This window comes from Pyxicephalus adspersus, chromosome 7 (assembly GCF_032062135.1).
Source record: "Pyxicephalus adspersus chromosome 7, UCB_Pads_2.0, whole genome shotgun sequence".
Classification (NCBI taxonomy): domain Eukaryota; kingdom Metazoa; phylum Chordata; class Amphibia; order Anura; family Pyxicephalidae; genus Pyxicephalus; species Pyxicephalus adspersus.
Genome location: NC_092864.1, coordinates 4866238 through 4884514, shown reverse-complemented (window position 1 = coordinate 4884514; position 18277 = coordinate 4866238). Strand labels below are relative to the sequence as shown.

Here is an 18277-nt window from a genome sequence, read left to right as displayed (position 1 = left end):
TCCTTGTTATGGTTTATGCTCTGTGTTTTTGTATGTTTTTACTTATTAAACACTATAAAAAGTGTAAGCTGAATCTCTGAATGATCTATCTAGAAATAGTGTAACTTTGACATCCCTGTCTGGAGTGGCAGTGGGTGACACTATAGAAGCAGAAGTATAATTGCGGTTTGCAAGGGTAACAGTCCATGCTTCCATCCAAGCACGCGGTGGTAGTCTACCTGAGATGGTGTGTGTGGCAAGGGGTAACAGAGTGGTTAACCTTTCCCCATGACGGCCCTTCTTCGGCCTGCTGGTGCGTGGACTGTTGCTGTGCTTGCTGGAAAGGCTGTTCATCACAGTCAATGTGACCTCAGTCATGTCTTTAATACTGTCTAAAATCAATTTTTTTGGGGGGAAGCCAATTAACCTAAATGTTTTTGGAATTTGGGAAGCAGGCCACAAAAACACAGGGAGAACCTGCAAACTCCATGCAGATAGTGTCCTGGCTGAGATTCAAAGCTGGGACCCAGTACTGCAAAGGCCAGAGTGCTAACCACTGAGCCACTGTGCATTCTATAACCAAATGCTAGGCCATCTGTGGACAGGTCATCTTGGCCAAATCTGTATCATGTGACAGGACAATGATCCCAAGCACACCAGCAAATCTACAACAGAATGGCTGGTAAAGAAAACAATCAAGGTGTTGCAATGGCCCATCTAAAACCCAGACCTCAACCCCATTGATATACTGTTTACAAAAAGAGAGTGCATGAAGAGATCTGTACATAAATTGATGCCCACATACCTCAATGAACTGAAGCAATGTTGTAAAGAAGAATGGGCCAAAGTTAGTCGCTTCCAGCCATCATATGAGATTTGACACTGTGACAGTTGAGGATAGTCATGCTTGTGGTTTGCTGAGGTTCAGTGTTTGCAGGAAGTCGACAGGTTTCTGGACCATCTCATGCCTATGGCAGAACCACAACCCTTTTCCTACTGCTTTGGACTGTGGCTGCATCCAAGTCAATAGATTTAGCTGACCTATAAAGCAGTGGTCCCAAACTTACAGGTCGCGGACCGATGCTGGTCCGTGGCCGCAAATGCCGGAAGGAAAAAGCACCATCCGAAAATCCTACCTTTAGAATATGTACTACTGTCTGCGTGCGCATCTCCTATTAGTTTTTTATGGGATTCATTGTGATTTCCCTGAGAGTGGACGTGTCCTATAGACTTTGTAGATCAGCTGTGCCCCGCCCACTTTGTACTGTAAGATAACCCCGCCCCTCATACAGCAGCATGAGAGCTGCGTCTGTGTCCATGCAGCTGTCATTACCCCAATGTATAAACCTTCATATCTCCCACACCGATTTGTTGTAAAAATTTCAGGGTACACAGAGGACCTCCTGAGCTGATACTAAACTTAGTTTTAGCCCCCTAAAGAAGTTGCCAGTCAGGTATCACTTCTCATTAAAGTGGAACTAAAGTAAAAATAAAAAAATGACACCTTTATTTGCACAGATACGTGACATATTTGTCAAAAAAAGAAAGTGCCATTTTTTTTTTTCACTGGCAAAGTCCTTCCTGCACATGCCTGTTCTCAGCACTGTCGTGCTTATCCCAGTTCAGTCAGACGCAGTTGATTGTGAGATCATTGTACACGTCCAATCAGCTGGTAGTACACATTCCAAATGTACAATTTTCTCATAGAACACGGCAGCGGCAGCGTTGCTGTCAGAAAGGTTGAGAACCACTGCCCTAAAGTACTGCCTAATATGTTGTGGCTATATAAATAAAAATCACAGTTAAAACAAAATATTACATTTGATAAAAAAAAGGACTAAAATAAATATTTTTTTAAAGGAAACAACTCAAATCTTTCCAGCAACAGAATTTTATATCCTGTAATTACATAGCACTAACATATTCTGCAGTGCTGTGCTAAGTCCATAATCAGGTCACTAATAGTGTCTTAGAGGAGCTCACAGTTTCATGTCCCTGCCATATGTCACAAGTATAGTCTAAAACCAGTTTTGGGGAAGCCAATAGATCTACCAGTATGTTTTGAGGGCTAGGGAGGGAACCCAGACAAACACTGAGGACATACATTTTAGGACTCCTCTTCAAGGTTACAACACCTCTGCCACCTAATACAGTATCTGCTGTGTACCTACCTCATAACTTATGCTTGAAAAGTAAGTCTTAAAGTTAAAGAAGAATTCTAAATAATTTTGTGCACAGCTTTATTTATCTTAGTAGAATGTGTAAGTATTAATGCCAATATTGCAGCATGGTTACAGAAGCAGTAACTGAAAGGTTACTTTATGTTGATACTGTTACTACTCCATGCAGTGCTGGTTACAAAACCAAAAGCCTAGGGTTTGCAATGTGGTCCTACAGAGCAGGGAAATCAACCATCATGAAGTGTGATGCTTCCCCTCTATCAAAGAATCATGTCCCCATTTCTCTAGGTTTTGGTTTTGTGGCCTCTGATGAACAGGGGGATGAGCCAGAGTGAAGTGTAATCCTTAAATTCTATATATGAGATCTCAAAAACCTAAACCTTGTATATCTATATATATCTATGTGTGATTTTATGTGGTCTTATTTGGCATCCTTCCTAAGCAGTGGTCATGTGACCAAATGGGTAAGCATTTAGTCAGATTGAAATTAAAGAGAGAAAAGCACATAGTAGTAAATTTTTCAGCCTATCTATTAGTAAGGGTTAAAATGTCACACTTACCTCACTAAAGCGCAGGCACCTCTCTCCTGTGCATGCAGGCGGTTTTTACACTGGACGTGCCTTTGTTTCCAAGCTTTATCATTTCTGTCCAATCTACAGGCAAATCAGAAAATAGCCTCTTAACCATCTCTGCCTATTTAGCTAGCTCACACACTGCACTGTGTGTTCGTGCAATGTGTCTCCATGACTGCTGAGCCCTTAGTTCTGTTGAGCTACTTCCTGTTCAACTGTGGCTTAATCCAGCATTTCCTTTGTCCCTTCGTAGCGCCCCCTAGTGGTCCTGTCTCTCCATACATGACATAAAAAATGACTTGATCATCTTGACTTGACTTGACTTTTTGAATATGCTGGGTGAAGTCAACCCACCTAAACTTTGTTTTCAAATATAATGGCCCTGATTTATTAAATCTCTCCAATGCTGGAGAGGATACATTTTTTATTAATGAAGCTGAGTGATCCAGCAAATCTGAAATGGATCTGGTCCACGATTAAAAACATTTGCTAGCAAATGACTTTGAAGAAATCGACTCCAAGTTTTGCTGGATCACTGATAAAAGTTTATCTTCTCCAGCCTTGGAGAGCTTTAATAAACCAGGTCCAATGACTTTATATGCTGAAGTTCTGAATTTTACTATTACTACTACTACAATATGGAGATATCTATGGGGGGTGATACGATGATGACATCAATCTATTACAGTGTGATTTCTGTCCATGACATTATACTCGGTTTATGTAGCACCATTTGTTGTTTCTATACATTCATCACTTCAGGCTAAGTTGATTTACATTTAGCAAATCAGAACAATAACTTTATAATTTGCAATCTATACAGAATATTTTAAATTGCCAATTGTTGAGAAGTTAACAAATCTGATAGAGGTAGAGCTGAACATTATCAAAACTCTGATGTAATAACTGGGTATATTGTATAGCAAACAAATATTACAATAGCATTATAACCTTTTTATGTGAGTATAACATACATATCTCTGCACATTTGCTTTAAAGAATTCAAAGGAAACAAATCTTGGATTAAATGCGCTCACTTCAAAGATGGAATGAGTGTGGAAACGCCAACACGAATTCTACCCTTCCATGTGGTGCTGGAAAATCCTTCGTTTTCCTCTCTTGGGATTTTTTTGTGGAACGTGTTACCAACAGCATTAACCAAACGCATACCAATACATGGCAAAGTGTTCTTGTACTTAAAAACAGTTGGAGTGCAATGTTTGGAGTATAAGATTCATCTTTATCTAATGCCTACCTTTGCTCCAGTGAAGAAGGTAAATTAAAATTAAGTGACAACTATCTTAATCTACAAATGTTATTATTGCTCAGGAGTTTTCAATGAATGAGCATTTGCAAAGAGTGACATAATGGGCCTGATTTCTAAAAGCTCCCCAAGGCTGGAAAGCACACACTTTCATCAGGACCTGATCCAGGATTCAAAACATTTGCTAGCAAAGAGCAAGTAACTTTGAAGAAATCCATTCCAGGTTTCTGGATCACCATGGTTCCTCTATGATGATCTATCTTCTCCAGTCTTGGAGAACTTTAATACATCAGCTCCATTGGCCCTGATTTACTAAAGCTCTCCTTGGCTGGACAGAATACACATCCATCAGTGAAGATGGGTAACCCAGCAAACCTGGAATGGATCTGGTCCAGGATTGAAAACATTTGCTAGCAAATTGAAAATGACTGTAGAAATCCATTCCAGGTTTGTTGGATCACCCAGCTTCACTGATGAAATTGTATCCTCTCCGGGCTCAATGACTCACAAAGAAACACATACCCCAAAAAAGCAAACATTGACCATTGTACTGACTTGCAGATACAGTTTCAGTTGCAGGTGACCATATACCATCACACAATGGTCCATTGTTTAATGACAAGATAACTACATTAGAAGATGACAGATAATTGCCAGAAATACCTGGTAATAATAACAATGTTTGATGACTCTATATTTGTTTTGAAAGTCCGTTCTGTATTTATTGGGTTTTAATTACTATTTGTCTAATTTGCCATGTTTAGACTAGCAGTATTTTACATGGTAGGAGTTCAGGAGCAATGTGGACAATAACAATCCAGTGCAGAAATTTGCAAGTGGATGCATAAGGCTAGGAGTGTTGCATTTTTCCACTTTTTTTCTGAAATTGAAATAGCTTAAATAAATGCATACAATTGCTTAAATATGCTTGCAGTGACAAGCATTTCTAATTCAAGTCTATTGGGGTGACCTCTATACTTTGCATGTACCATCATTTTTTAAACAATTTGCTGAAATTCACATCATTATTTATTGCCCAATGGCCACCCCAAGTGCAAATGTCTGCAGTACAATAACTCTGGGTTAACTTATATAATTCAATTCCCATATAAAAACCTTATTTTTGTAATTTTTTTTTTCCTATCTGTTTCAGACTTTCCACCAAGAAAAGTCAAGAAATGGGTTCAGAAAACTTGATAAACCTCCCAGGACCAAAACTGTCTACATTAAGAAAAGCTATACAGTAAATGGACCCGGGGGAGCCCATATATCACCAAAGGTAAGAAAGAGATATACACATAATTGTGAGCGAGAGTTAAGCTGCGTACACACTTGCAATTTTTGTCGTTGGAAAGGATCTTTCACGATCCTTTCCAACGACAAGGGACTGCATGATGCATGAACGGTGCTGTACATACAGCACCGTTCTGCTCTATGGAGAGGGGAGGGGGAGAGCGACGGAGCGGCACCCTGCTGCGCACTCTCCCCCTTCCCTTTCATTAGGATCGGTCGTCGTCCATCGTCCGTGGATCCGGCAGGTTGTTGTTTGGACGATGGACGACACCAACTGTACACACGGCAGATTTTCGCCCGATATTTGGCCGATGCCGATTATCGGGCGATAAAAATCTGCCGTGTGTACATAGCTTTAGTATGCAAATGTATGTATCTATAAGCATCATACAATGTATACATTTTACTCAGTAAAATACTGTAATCTTCAATTGCTTGATTTTGTAGCTATTGAACCAGAATTGTACTGCTATGTAATAATCTTGTTTTATTTAAAAAATGATTTAGGAGCTGGAGGTGGAATGTATCTCTCCATTACAGAACTTCACTGATATCACCATAGACGGTGCAGTGCAAGTAATTGACTTATGGTTAGTAAACGAACGTGACGCCGAGAACATTTGGCAGTGTCGTCTATCGAGAGGTAAGATCTTGTAAAAAGTAAATCCACAAGATGTTTCTATGGACCAAGGCTGGAGAGGATACACTTTCTTTAGTGAATCTGGGTGATCCAACAACCTGGAATGCATCTGGTCCAGGACTGAAAACATTTGTTACCAAATAACAAATTCATTTTAAGAAATCCATTCCGGGTTTGCTGGATCACCCAGCTTCACTAATGAAAGTGTATCCTCTCCAGCCTTGGAGAGCTTTATTAAATCAGGCTCTACCCGTGTCAATGTTTCTACCCAACAAATCTCGAATTTATATATGGATGTTTATGAACATTACAAAAACAAACAAAAACGTTGTGCATTTAATCAAATTACAGGACAGCAGTGAAATATATGTTTTTCCATAAAAAGGGCAACATGATGGCTCAGTGGTTAGCACCCTGGCCTTCGCAGCGCTAGGTTCCAGGTTTGAACCTCAGCCGGGACACGATCTGCATGGAGTTTGCAGGTTCTCCTTGTGTTTGTGTGGGTTTTCTTTCGGGTACTCCGGTTTCTTCCCACATTCCCTATTTATTGAACAGCACTGCGTAATATGTTGGTGATATATAAAACCTGTTTAATAATAATAATAATAATAATAATATTATTAAAAATTCCAAAAACATGCTGTTAAGTTAATTGGCTTCCCCCTAAAACTGGCCTTAGACTGTGGTAATGACATATGACTATGGTAGAGACATTAGATTGTGAGCCACTTTGAGGGACAGCTAGTGACATGACTATGGACGTTGTGCAGTGCTGCATAATATGTTGGCGCTATATAAATACCATGTAATAATATTTAAAGCTTGTCATTTACTGTTGACCAATTATAACAAAGAATGAATATTAAAATAGACACATGATATATGTGTGTATATATATATTTATACATGGTTGATATTTACAGGAGAAGTAGAAGAGTTGGGACCACACATTCCACAAAATACAAGACGCCAAGGTAGGCTATAGAGATTTTCATGTGGGAATAACTGTGCTTGTGATCCAGAGTTTAAAAACAAATGGTTGCACCACAGACACCTTACATTTATTGCTTTTTCATGGGTGTGAAAGGAGTAAGAGTTTCAGGCTTCCCCTTGCTCAGCATACCAATAAATGAACTCTCTCTTTCTATGGTTGCAAAGAGCAGTGCGGGCTCTGGTCTTTCTTTGCTTCATTCTATAGCCATATATATTGGGTAAAACATGCAATGAAAAAGGTGGCTTAAATATCCATAGGAGGAATACAGGGGGCCAACTACAGATGGGATGCCCTCAGACATCTACATCATAAAAAATAATATATAAATATATAAAATAGTTCTAATGGGGATGCTAGAAAATGAAATCGTCCTGGCTCTCTTTTTTAGATTACTAAAAGTAATCATGACCCAATCTCTGAATATGTGACTCTACTGAATGCTTCCAATGCCAACTTTCCTGCCAACTCCTTCAATCTTTCACTCTCACTAATGCACTTGCTGTAACAGATCTGAACACATGGGGTGAGTGAAACTTGTAACTTCAATAATTGATGCGTAAAAGTTTCTTGACCATATAAATCTCTATTAGACCACCCAGTGTGTCCAGAAAGGTAATTTTCATATAAAATTTGATGGGGAAGGCATGCCCCTTGAGACTGCTGTGAAGTTTGGGTAGGGATTCAATGTTGTCTCATGAGATCACAAGCACATCATCAATGTCGTAACGCCATACAGTGCAATAAAATAGGAACACCATGTTGGAAAAGTGCATTGGTCACCTTGGATCACAGTGAGGTGTCATTTTCTCTCATGCCTATATAGGATACTACTTCTTTAGCCATTACACGCAAGGAAATCTGTCATCAATTTTGCATTTAGTCTGACTCTGACTTAAACTGAACAGATTGATAATTTAATGGGTGATTACTGGATCTAAAGTCCAAAAACACTCACAAATGAGAGAGATTCTGATGGAAGTGCTGGCCCTATGTATATTTTACTTTTGAATCTTCAATCTAGCAACTTGAATCTAGCAATGTTTTATAGCCCAGTATATGCTTCAAGTGAGGTATGATATTATTAATATTAATAATAAAAATAATGATTATAATAATATGATGCATAAGATGTCAGCATGCAATGTATGGGGATAATGTAGGAACCATTTCGGCAGATAACTCCTTGTCATGGTACACTGATTTGCACAAAAATGCTGCTTTTGGAAACTGTCCATTGCAAAAAAATTAAATGGTATCACTTTAATGCTGCCTGTGTCTGTTGTTGTATTTGAGAAGGATTATTATGAGTTTGTGTTGCCACTGAACTTGACAAGTGCCATTGTCATGGTTCAAAAATATACCAATTGTGACGGACGCCCTCTCGGCCCGCACCCTGCGCATAGACTTTACAGCACGCTCAGTAACAGTCCACGCACCAACAGGCTAAGAAGGGCCGTCATGGGGCAAGGTTACCCGTTACCCCTTGCCACACACACCATCAGAGGTAGACTGCCACCGCATGTTTGGAAGGAAGCACGCACCGGTACCCTGGACAACCGCAGTTATGATTCTGCTTCTTTAATACTGTCTGTGTCACCCGCTGCCACTCCAGACAAGGATGTCTCAGCAATCACAATATTATAGTAGTGTCGTCAGGTTAGCAAGTTACACTATTTCCACTTAGAGCATTCAGATATTACGTTTACACTTTTTATAGTGTTTAATAAGTAAAAACAAATACAGAGAAATAAACACTAGTCAAATAACAACAGCAAAATTATAGCAACATGTTACAATAAAGGCAAAACAGTGAAATAATACTTAGGTAGAGTTGATTTGCCTTGGTCCAGGTTGCTGTGTGAAGTTATCAGTCACCGGGCTCCCTGCAGTGCTCAATGTGTCAGTGCCGTTGTCCTTAGCAACAAGATGGAATCAGTGAGAGCTCCCTCTGCTGGGCTTACATGGCTTTTTCTATGCCAACCACCGAGGTGGGACTGAAAGGGACCATCCAATAATACCAGGATGGGGGATGTCTGATGGGCTGTGTCCACATGGAGTATGATGCCATGTGGAGTTATGCAAGATACCCTTGTTCCAGCCATTATTATTAATTCCATAAGTACAGGTTTTCTGAACTGCCAGCCCCCAGATTATTAATTACTACAAAATAAAGAGTTCACAGAGACCAAACTAGGCATGTGTGGGACTTAAGGCTCACCTGAACAAGCTAAATATGGTTTCGTGAGGCCGAGGTGACCAGTCCTTGGTCACAAAATACTCCCCATAACGATTCAACTAAAAATCAACCAAGTAATACTTTATACAGAATGGTATATTGGAAATATAAAGATTATTAATAAATGGGTTTCAGAATACAGCTCAGAGGTCAATCAGGAGCCACTCTACTGGCCTTATATGAGTTTTATGTCACCCGAAGACACAAAACTCCAACTTTTACAATGGGTGTTGTAAACTAGAGGGTCTGGAAGGATGCTGATTGTCAGATACAGGGGAAATCTAGCCTCCACTTTTTCACATTTAAGGGTAGGCTAGATTTCCTCCGTATTCCGAAAATAATGTTATCCCCACTATCACACCAATGTACCTTATATACATGACAATGCAATAAAGTTTAGAACAAAGGCCCCAAAAAGTGTTCACAGCAACTGTACGCTTGATCGAGTAGCGGAATCTCCAGGAGATACTCTGCATCAGAATGAGCCACACTCATATATAAGATTTTCTTTAACTTCCTTCAACAGAACATGAGGAACTGAAATCTTTCAGATCCTTTATTGAAGCCTAATTGGAGAATCTGTTCACCTCTTTAGTACTTTTTTGGGGGGTTGTGGTTGCAATTCGCTACAACTGACCAGGAAATTATTGAATGAATAACATGTTATACATATTTTTATTTTATTACATATGTTTATTTTGTAGGAGAATTTGAAGAGTTGAATTCACATATTTCACAAATTACCACCGGGTCTGAAGGTATGATATATTATTACCCTTGTCTTTATGTCAGGATATTACAAATATAACGATAAGGATCATGTGATTAAATAGGGCGTTCATACAGGATTGCTTGGTGTTCCCTTTAAATGATTTGAAATGATTTTAGATTTTGCAGTAAAAAATAATAAATGCCAGCAATGCCTCTGGATCTCACATCTTCTCACACTGCACTCAAATTTCACAAGATATACAACTCCAAGGTATGATATATTTGCTTTTTATTTACACCCTTACCCTTACTCTCCTGGTGGATTTTAACAGCAAGGCTGAAAGTAGATTTGGCTGAATTGAAGTGTATCAGCAAGATGGTTGGGTATGCTTCATATACTAGGGTGAGGGGATGCAGTGTAGAGACCTAAGGGGTGTTAGTTGGCAAAATTTAGGTCATCCTAAATATTTGGGATATGTTTACAGGTAGTCCCTGGGTTAAGGACATCTGACATACGGACGGCTCCTAGATATGAACGGAGCTTCCCTGTTTGCTTGTGTGCAGTACGGAAGCTTGAAGGGGGGAGGGGGCAGTTTACATGACTTGCTGAAGAAATCCTTTGCTAAATACAGCTGAGGTTGTAGGTGATCTTAGGGAGATGAGCTCTTTCTGCAGCCTCTTGTAACTCTTTAGTGACCAAGACAAACTCTGCAGTTATTTCTTTTTGCATATCAAAGCACAGCTTGCTCCAGAAGTTAATGAATGTCCAGGCTACATAAAGATTTTTTTTTATTTTTGCTTAGTGAAGATTGTATACAGTAACTGACACCAGACTGCCTAATATTATATTGAGACAAACTTCTGTCCTTATTGTATTTATTAAAATAATGTACCTGTTCCGACTTCAACTTCACCTACAGTCCCTATGTCGTATGTGTCCCGGGAACTACCTGTATTTCCCTGGTGGTTGAACTTGATGGACTTTTGTCTTTTTTCAAGACAAACTTTGCAGTTGTTTCTTTTTGCATATCAAAGCACAGCTTGCTCCAGAAGTTAATGAATGTCTAGGCTCCATAAAGTTTTTTTTATTTTTGCTTGATCTGTGAAGACCGTATACAGTATACTGTATACAGTAACTGACACCACACTGCCTAATAATATGTTGAGGCAAAAATCTGTCCCTATTGTATTTATTAAAATAATGTACCAGTTCCGACTTCAACTTCACCTACAGTCCCTATGTCGTATGTATCCCGGGAACTACCTGTATTTCCCTGCTGGTTGAACTTGATGGACTTTTGTCTTTTTTCAACCTGACTAACTATGTAACTATAGAGTTATATATACTGTAGGTTATATATAGAAAAGTTAAAAAACAAGTTTTTCTTGCTCATAGTTGGTTACTATGTAACTATGTATGTTCAGGAAGGGTTGACATTTATTTCACTTCTGTTTTTATATAATACTTAGTATTGCTTGTGATTTGACTGCTAACCATGATAGATAATCATAATAATTAAAAAAAAAAAAAGAAAGCTATATATATATATATATAATATCACATTCTGTTTTGTAGGTGAACCCGAGTCACTTCCTCAAATTTCACAACAGATTATACTTCAAGGTACAATAAGGTCAATATGTTTGTATAATATTTGTTTATTATATACACCATTCTTGTTTTTCTGCTGGTGGGTTTTAACACCAAGGTTGAAAGTAGATATAGCTGAAATGAAGGGCTCTATTTATAAATCAGGGAATCAGACATTGCCACCAAAGTGTTTCAGTGGCAGAAATTGATACCCACTGGTAAACGATTGAGAGAATGTCGGATTCCCTGTTTTATAAAAAAAAACCTGAAGTGTATAAGCAAGATGGCTGAGTATGCTTCCTATGACAGGGTGAGGAGATGTAGTGTGGAGACCTGAGCGGTGTTAGTTTTTTAAAGATGTATTATTATTATTATTACTATTGATAATGCCCCTGCCCTGAAGAGCTTACAATCTAGAAGGTGGGGCAAGTATCACACAATAGGAGGGGATATGAAATGGTGGGTAAGTAGTGAGGGTTTAGGAGACAAAAAAAGACGGGTAAGTTGAACCATTGGGTTTTAAGGGCTCTTTTAAATGAGCATAAAGTAGGAGCAAGCCGAATAGGACGAGGAGACCATTCCAGAGACTGGGGGCAGCTCTAGAGAAGTCTTGGAGCCATGTGTGTGATGAGGTTATGAGTGAGGAAGTCATTAGTAGGTCATTGGAGGAGCGAAGAGAGCGGTTGGAGGAGAATTTTTTTTACCAAGTCAGAGAGGTAAGTGGGACAAGAGCTGTGGAGGGATTTGAAGGCACATTTATATTTATACAGCACTTGATTATGGATGTGATTCAAATAGAAATGAGTGTGGTTGCACTGAGGCATATAAGAGAATAGGACATTTTACAATAAGCCAAACTACAACCATCACATATATCAGGTTAGAGACAGTCATGTGACGACAGCATATAAAAACTGGAAAAAAAACTTTTAAGTTAAATTGTTATCTGTAGAAACCAAAACCTGTAAAAAAGATTATTACTGTCCTTATAGGAAGTATTGTAACAATTATGGATCTGTTATTCACTGGTGAGATACAACAAATCATCCCAGTTCAGCTGTCCCATAAACTTTAAACTGCAGGTGTAAAGTTACAGCTATAGCATGTATTTAGTATAGTTCTGCTTTTGAGAACTATAAAAAAACTTTTGAACCAGAATAAAATTTGAAAATAACAAATACCATTTGAAACATTGGAATCACAATTAAATTGTAAACATCTTAAGTGCATGGTGCTTAACATGCGTCATATTCCCAAAAAGTGCAAACATTCGTCAGAGGCAACTGGCCCCAATATGTGGACTATCACTTGTTACGAATAGCAAAAAAAAAAACCTTCGTAACATCCATTTTGTTCAGAACCCCCCACCGTAAAATAACTTTTAATATTATATATTAATTTGCAATGAACTAGAGAACTTTACAGTAGGAAATACGGAATGCAATAGGTTAACTAAAAAAGAAAATGTCAGTAACATTCATAATCGACTTTGAAAGTTTTTTTTGGTGCCTTTAGGCTCATACTTCTCGCTAATCAAAATGTCATTTTCTAGTTTGCTCGTCGTAGGTCTGAAAAACGGGAACATCTATTTATTTTTGCAACAGCAATGCTGAATGGGAAACCTTTCTTTGTAATTCTTAAAATATGTGAGCAGTCCTTTCATGTGATAGATAGCAACATCAAGTCAAAAATCTTTTATTTGTAGTGTTTAGCTTATAGACCCATTATACCCATTGGGCCTTATTTAATAAAGCTCTGCAAAACTGGAGAAGATAGACTAACATGGGATAACCTGTGTATCTTCTCCAATCTTGGAGAGCTTCTATAAAATGATATTATCCTCATGTTTCTGCAAGCTCTTTATATTAAATGCTTGATGCCTTAAATAACAGGTTAGGGATACCAACAATATATTTTCCTTTTCACTATTAATGGCTAGCTGGACAGTTACAATACAGGCTCTGCCATGTTCCATATCTCCAGGATTTCTGACAATTTTATATTCAGTATATATACATATAACCACACAAAGTTCACACACTGATTACAAAGCAAGGCATGCAATGACTGATCTTTATTGATTGGAGCCATACTCTTGTCCTCTTTGATTTCCAATGTTCAGGCCATGATCTTGCATCTGTTTGACTTTACCCAGAGATGTCCCTAAAATATTTGCTCGTTGAATGATTTGCCCTTACCCCATGTTCTAGTACTTCCCCTCACCTTGTTATGGTAATAATAGCCAGCAGGGTAAACAGATAGGTAACCTGTTGCAGTAAAATCTGGAATTGAAAACTACTTGAATAATCTATGGTCATGCTTTTAAAGTTTTTTAGTTTTTGAAGTTTTGCAGTAAAAAGTAATACATTGCAGCAATGCCTCCAGTTTTTAAATCTTCTTATACTACAAAGTTGGTAAAATTAGGTTCTGGATATTGCTTGTGATTTGACTGTTAACTATGACAGCAATAAATAAGTAATAATATTTTTATTTTTTTTCATTTTCTTTTTCCTCTCTTTTTCTGTCTGCCTTTGGTTAAGCCCACCTTTATCTACTAACTTTTACTAGAAACATGCTAGCTGAGACTAGATTGGTTGGTATGACCAACCTTTCACACGTTTATTTAGTTTTTTCTCTTTTTGTAGTTGAAACCGAGGAGTCACCTACTCTTTCACAAGATATACAACTCCAAGGTATGATATATAGGTTTTTTATCTATATCCTTGTTTTGCTCACTAGTGGATTAATACACCAAGCCTGAAATGAAATGTATTAACAGGATAGTTAACAGGTTTCCTTCTATTTTTATACGGAGTATTGCTTGGTATTAGACTGTTAATCTTAATATCCATAAATGAGTAGTAAAAATAAAAATAATTATTTTTATCATCTTTTGCCTTTACCTTTTTTTTGTCTCCTTTTGTAGGTGAAACTAAGGAGACACTTTCTCAAATTTCACAGGAGTTAAAACACCAAGGTACAATATATTTGTATATTATGACATCCTTGTTTTGCTCTCTGGTGAATTATTACACCAAGGCTAAAAGTGGAATTGGCTGAACTGAAGAGTTTTTGCAAGATGGCTGGGTAAGCTTCCCATGACACACTGAAGGGACACAGTATGGAGACCTGAGGGGTGTTATTTGGCATTCCATATATTTTTCATTATCTACCTCTGGTTGTAAAATTTTTCAAGTTTTTCAAGCGTTGAAACCTCCCAACCACTGCTTGGAATGAGAGGCATCAATTCACATGGTTGGGACATCTTGTTTGGATTGTTTTTACTTCCTCCGGATTAGCTAGGATTCTAAAGGTGCCCATAGCAATCAGAGAGATTGCTGAATCTTATCTACTACCATTAAATGAAACAGAGATTAGATTGGGTAATATGGATTTATTTTCTCTCCTTCTGTCTTTATGTAAGTTTTATTTTAAGGAAGTGTGGAAACTTCCTGAGTGCACTCAGTTCTTGGAAAAGGAGACTTCAGTTGACATAATTAGAACATCTTTTATAGATTTTTTTCTTTATTTTTCTGTGGATTAGCTAGGATTCTAAAGGCATATATAGCAATCAATGGGATTGTCTAATCTGATATTCTAACCTGTATCAGAAACATAGAGAACAGACTAGATTGAATGTTATGAGCAGCTTTTCCTTCCCTCCATATGACGGGTAACATGACAGCTATAGATGAATACTATTAATAATAATACAAATATAACATTTCACATTCTGCTATTGTAGGTGAACCCGAGGAGGTAATTCCACAAATTTCACAACATATACAACTCCAAGGTATGATGTATGTGTTTATTATCATCATTCTTGATTTGATTTCTGGTAGATTAAAGAATGGGAAAGGCTGATGTTTTTTTTCTTTATTTTCCGATGGATTAGCTGGAATTAAAAGGTGCTTATGGCAATTAATGAGATTGCTGACCCTTCTCTATTAATCTGTACTAGAAACATGCCGGCAGAGAATATTGCTTGTTATGGAATACTGTTCCTATCTGTTTTTATCTAATACTGAGTATAGCTTTTGATTTGACCATTAACCTTGATAACAATAGATGAGTAATAATTATAATATTAATATAGATATATTTAGGTTTCTTTTTATAAGTTTATATTATAGGTTTATGTGTAAATTATATTTCTCTTTTTGTAGGTGAACCCGAAGAATCACTTCTACAACTTTCACAAGATGTACAACCCCAAGGTATCATATATATGTTTATTACCGACAACCTTGTTTTGCTTTATGGTGGATTAATACCAAGGCTAAAAGTAGAATTGGCTGAACTGAAGTGTATCAGAGAATGGCTGGGTATGATTCCCATGACAGGGTAGTTGGCATTTGTTAGGGTGATTTCCTGCAGATCCCCGATCAGCTGTCCCTCTCTCTCTCTCTGATGGCTTCTGTTTACAGCGCTGGGAGAGAACGTAACACACAAAACTCAAGCATCTAGCTTGCTAGCATCTGACCATGCAACAACGCTACACTCCTGTACAATCACAAATTGCGGGTAATCAACTCCTAAACATTCAATTTACAACTGACAACCTTGTATGAGCACAAGACCACAGGATGAATACCCTCATTCACCTTAATATTTCATCATTTGGTACTCAACAATTTTGTTAGTTTAAATGAATCCTACTTGTGTATCAACACTACTCTCCTGAATAAATCACTCAGAACCGATCGTTATATCACCTACCATAAATCGTATAAAGTTATATCCCCCTGAAGAAGCCTAATCTGGGCGAAACGCGTCGGGGACATCTATACGGAAAACACGTTCTCATTACATTATTACCTTCCCTTATCTTTCTTTGTTGTCTACTGTCCATGCTAGCAACAATATGTCTAGTAAAATACCCCATTTCTGAGGTTCAGAACAGAAATAGGTGTAACTAACATAACATGGTATGTTAACTTGCAAGAATGTTCCTACTTCTATGTTTCTTATATAACAGAACTTGGCAAGATATTGTACTACATGTTCTAGGTTTGTGAGCTATGTATTTGTCTGACTCTGTTATATATGAAGTAAATATATACTAATACACTCATAGTTTGACATAAAACTCTTGAGCCTCTAAACCTCTTTCTTTGCTTTCTTCTTGCACCCCATGCTTTTTTTGTAATCTAAAATAATATATCCCGTAACCTTTTCCAGTCCTTAATAGCAAAAAATAGCCAGGATTCCAAAGGTGCCTATAGCAATTAATAGGATTGCCAAGCCTTACCTATTAATCTTTACTAGAAACATACCAGCAGGGATTAGATAGGACGGAATAAGCAGCTTTTTCTACTTTTTTTATCCAGTGCTGAGTATTACTTGTGATATGACCATGACAGATGGATGAATTATATTTATTAATAATAAAAAATCTTATATTTTACTTTCTCTTTTTGTAGGTGAACCCAATGAGATACTTCTACAACTTTCACAAGAAGAACAACTTCAGGGTATTAAATATTTGTTTGTCATCTACTCCCTTGTCTTGATTTCTGGTGGATTATGGAATATAACTAAGGCTGAAAGTAAATATGACTGAAATGAAAGCAGATGACATGATTAGGGAGTCCTATATGGTTTTTCCTTTTTATTCTTGTGGATTAGCTAGAATCTTAAAGGTCGCCATTACAACCAACGAGATTGCCCAGCCTTATCTACTAACCTTTACTGGAATCATGACAGCAGAGATTAGATTGGTTGGTATGACCAACTTTTCTCATTATTTTCAGATTATACTTTTGTAGGTGAACTCGAGGAGTCACTTCCTCAAATTTCCCAAGATGTACAACTCCAAGGTACCATATATATGTTTATTACCGACAACCTTGTTTTGCTGTTTGGTGGATTAATACCAAGGCTACATGTAGATATGGCTGAACTGAAGTGTATCAGGGAATGGCTGGGTATGATTCCCATGACAGGGCAGTTGGCATTAATAGGAACTTTTATATATTTTTCATTAGACACTATTGGGGTGAACAATTTTGAAGGTTTTTAAAGCAGTGTGGAAACTTCCAGAGTTGCACCAAAAGGATGTGTTCTATCCCCAGCAGGATTAAACCTAAAATATTATATCCTGTATTTTATTCCTGTCTTTAATAGCAAATAATAGCCAGGATTTTAAAGGTGCCTATAGCAATTATTAGGATTGTCCACCCTTAGCTACTAATCTTTACTAGAAACATACCAGCACAGACTAAATAGGATGGAATGAGCATTTTTTCATTTTTTACCTTAAAATCCAGTGCTGAGTATTACTTGTGATATGATCATGACAGACGGATGAGTAATATTTATTAATAATAAAAAATCTTATATTTTACTTTCTCTTTTTGTAGGTGAACCCAATGAGATACTTCCACAACGTTCACAAGAAGTACAACTTCAGGGTATTATATATTTGTTTGTTACCTACTCCCTTGTCTTGCTTTCTGGTGGATTATGAAGGTTTTTTGTTTTTTGAGGCAGCATGGGAACCTTCCCGAGTACAGCCACTGCTAGGAATGAGAAAAATCAGATGACATGATTAGGGAATTCCTAGCTAGAATCCTAAAGGTCGCCATTACAACCAACGAGATTGCCCAGCCTAATCTACTAACCTTTACTGGAAACATGACAGCAGAGATTAGATTGGTTCGTATGACCAACTTTTCTCATCTTTATTTTTTTCTCATCCTTCTTTTGTAGGTGAACTCGAGGAGTCACTTCCTCAAATTCCCCAAGATGTACAACTCCAAGGTACAATGTATTTGTTTAATATTTATTTATTATTTACACCCTTGTTTTGCTC

General features: G+C 37.6%; 2 protein-coding genes and 1 long non-coding RNA gene across 3 annotated transcripts in view; all 3 read left to right on the top strand.

The window, feature by feature from the left end:
- Window positions 1–2089: 2089 nt before the first annotated feature.
- On the top strand, window positions 2090–9966 carry LOC140334702 (NACHT, LRR and PYD domains-containing protein 1b allele 2-like). The gene is made up of 6 exons (XM_072416943.1): window positions 2090–2171; window positions 3731–4005; window positions 5149–5274; window positions 5796–5931; window positions 6852–6902; window positions 9863–9966. Exons 2-6 carry the CDS (start codon window positions 3781–3783, stop codon window positions 9964–9966), a joined length of 642 nt encoding a protein of 213 aa, XP_072273044.1. The 5' UTR covers window positions 2090–2171; window positions 3731–3780.
- A 144-nt stretch (window positions 9967–10110) lies between these two features.
- LOC140334478 (uncharacterized) lies at window positions 10111–14155 on the top strand. The gene is made up of 3 exons (XR_011921564.1): window positions 10111–10140; window positions 11446–11493; window positions 14106–14155. It is a non-coding gene; the product is annotated as an uncharacterized lncRNA (long non-coding RNA).
- A 971-nt stretch (window positions 14156–15126) lies between these two features.
- The window catches only part of LOC140334701 (uncharacterized), an 11737-nt gene continuing 8586 nt past the window's right edge, over window positions 15127–18277 (top strand). The window contains exons 1-6 of the mRNA XM_072416942.1: window positions 15127–15133; window positions 15206–15256; window positions 15630–15680; window positions 16887–16937; window positions 17826–17876; window positions 18175–18273. Coding sequence (XP_072273043.1) covers window positions 15127–15133; window positions 15206–15256; window positions 15630–15680; window positions 16887–16937; window positions 17826–17876; window positions 18175–18273 — 310 coding nt within the window. The remainder of the gene's footprint in view (window positions 15134–15205; window positions 15257–15629; window positions 15681–16886; window positions 16938–17825; window positions 17877–18174; window positions 18274–18277) is intronic.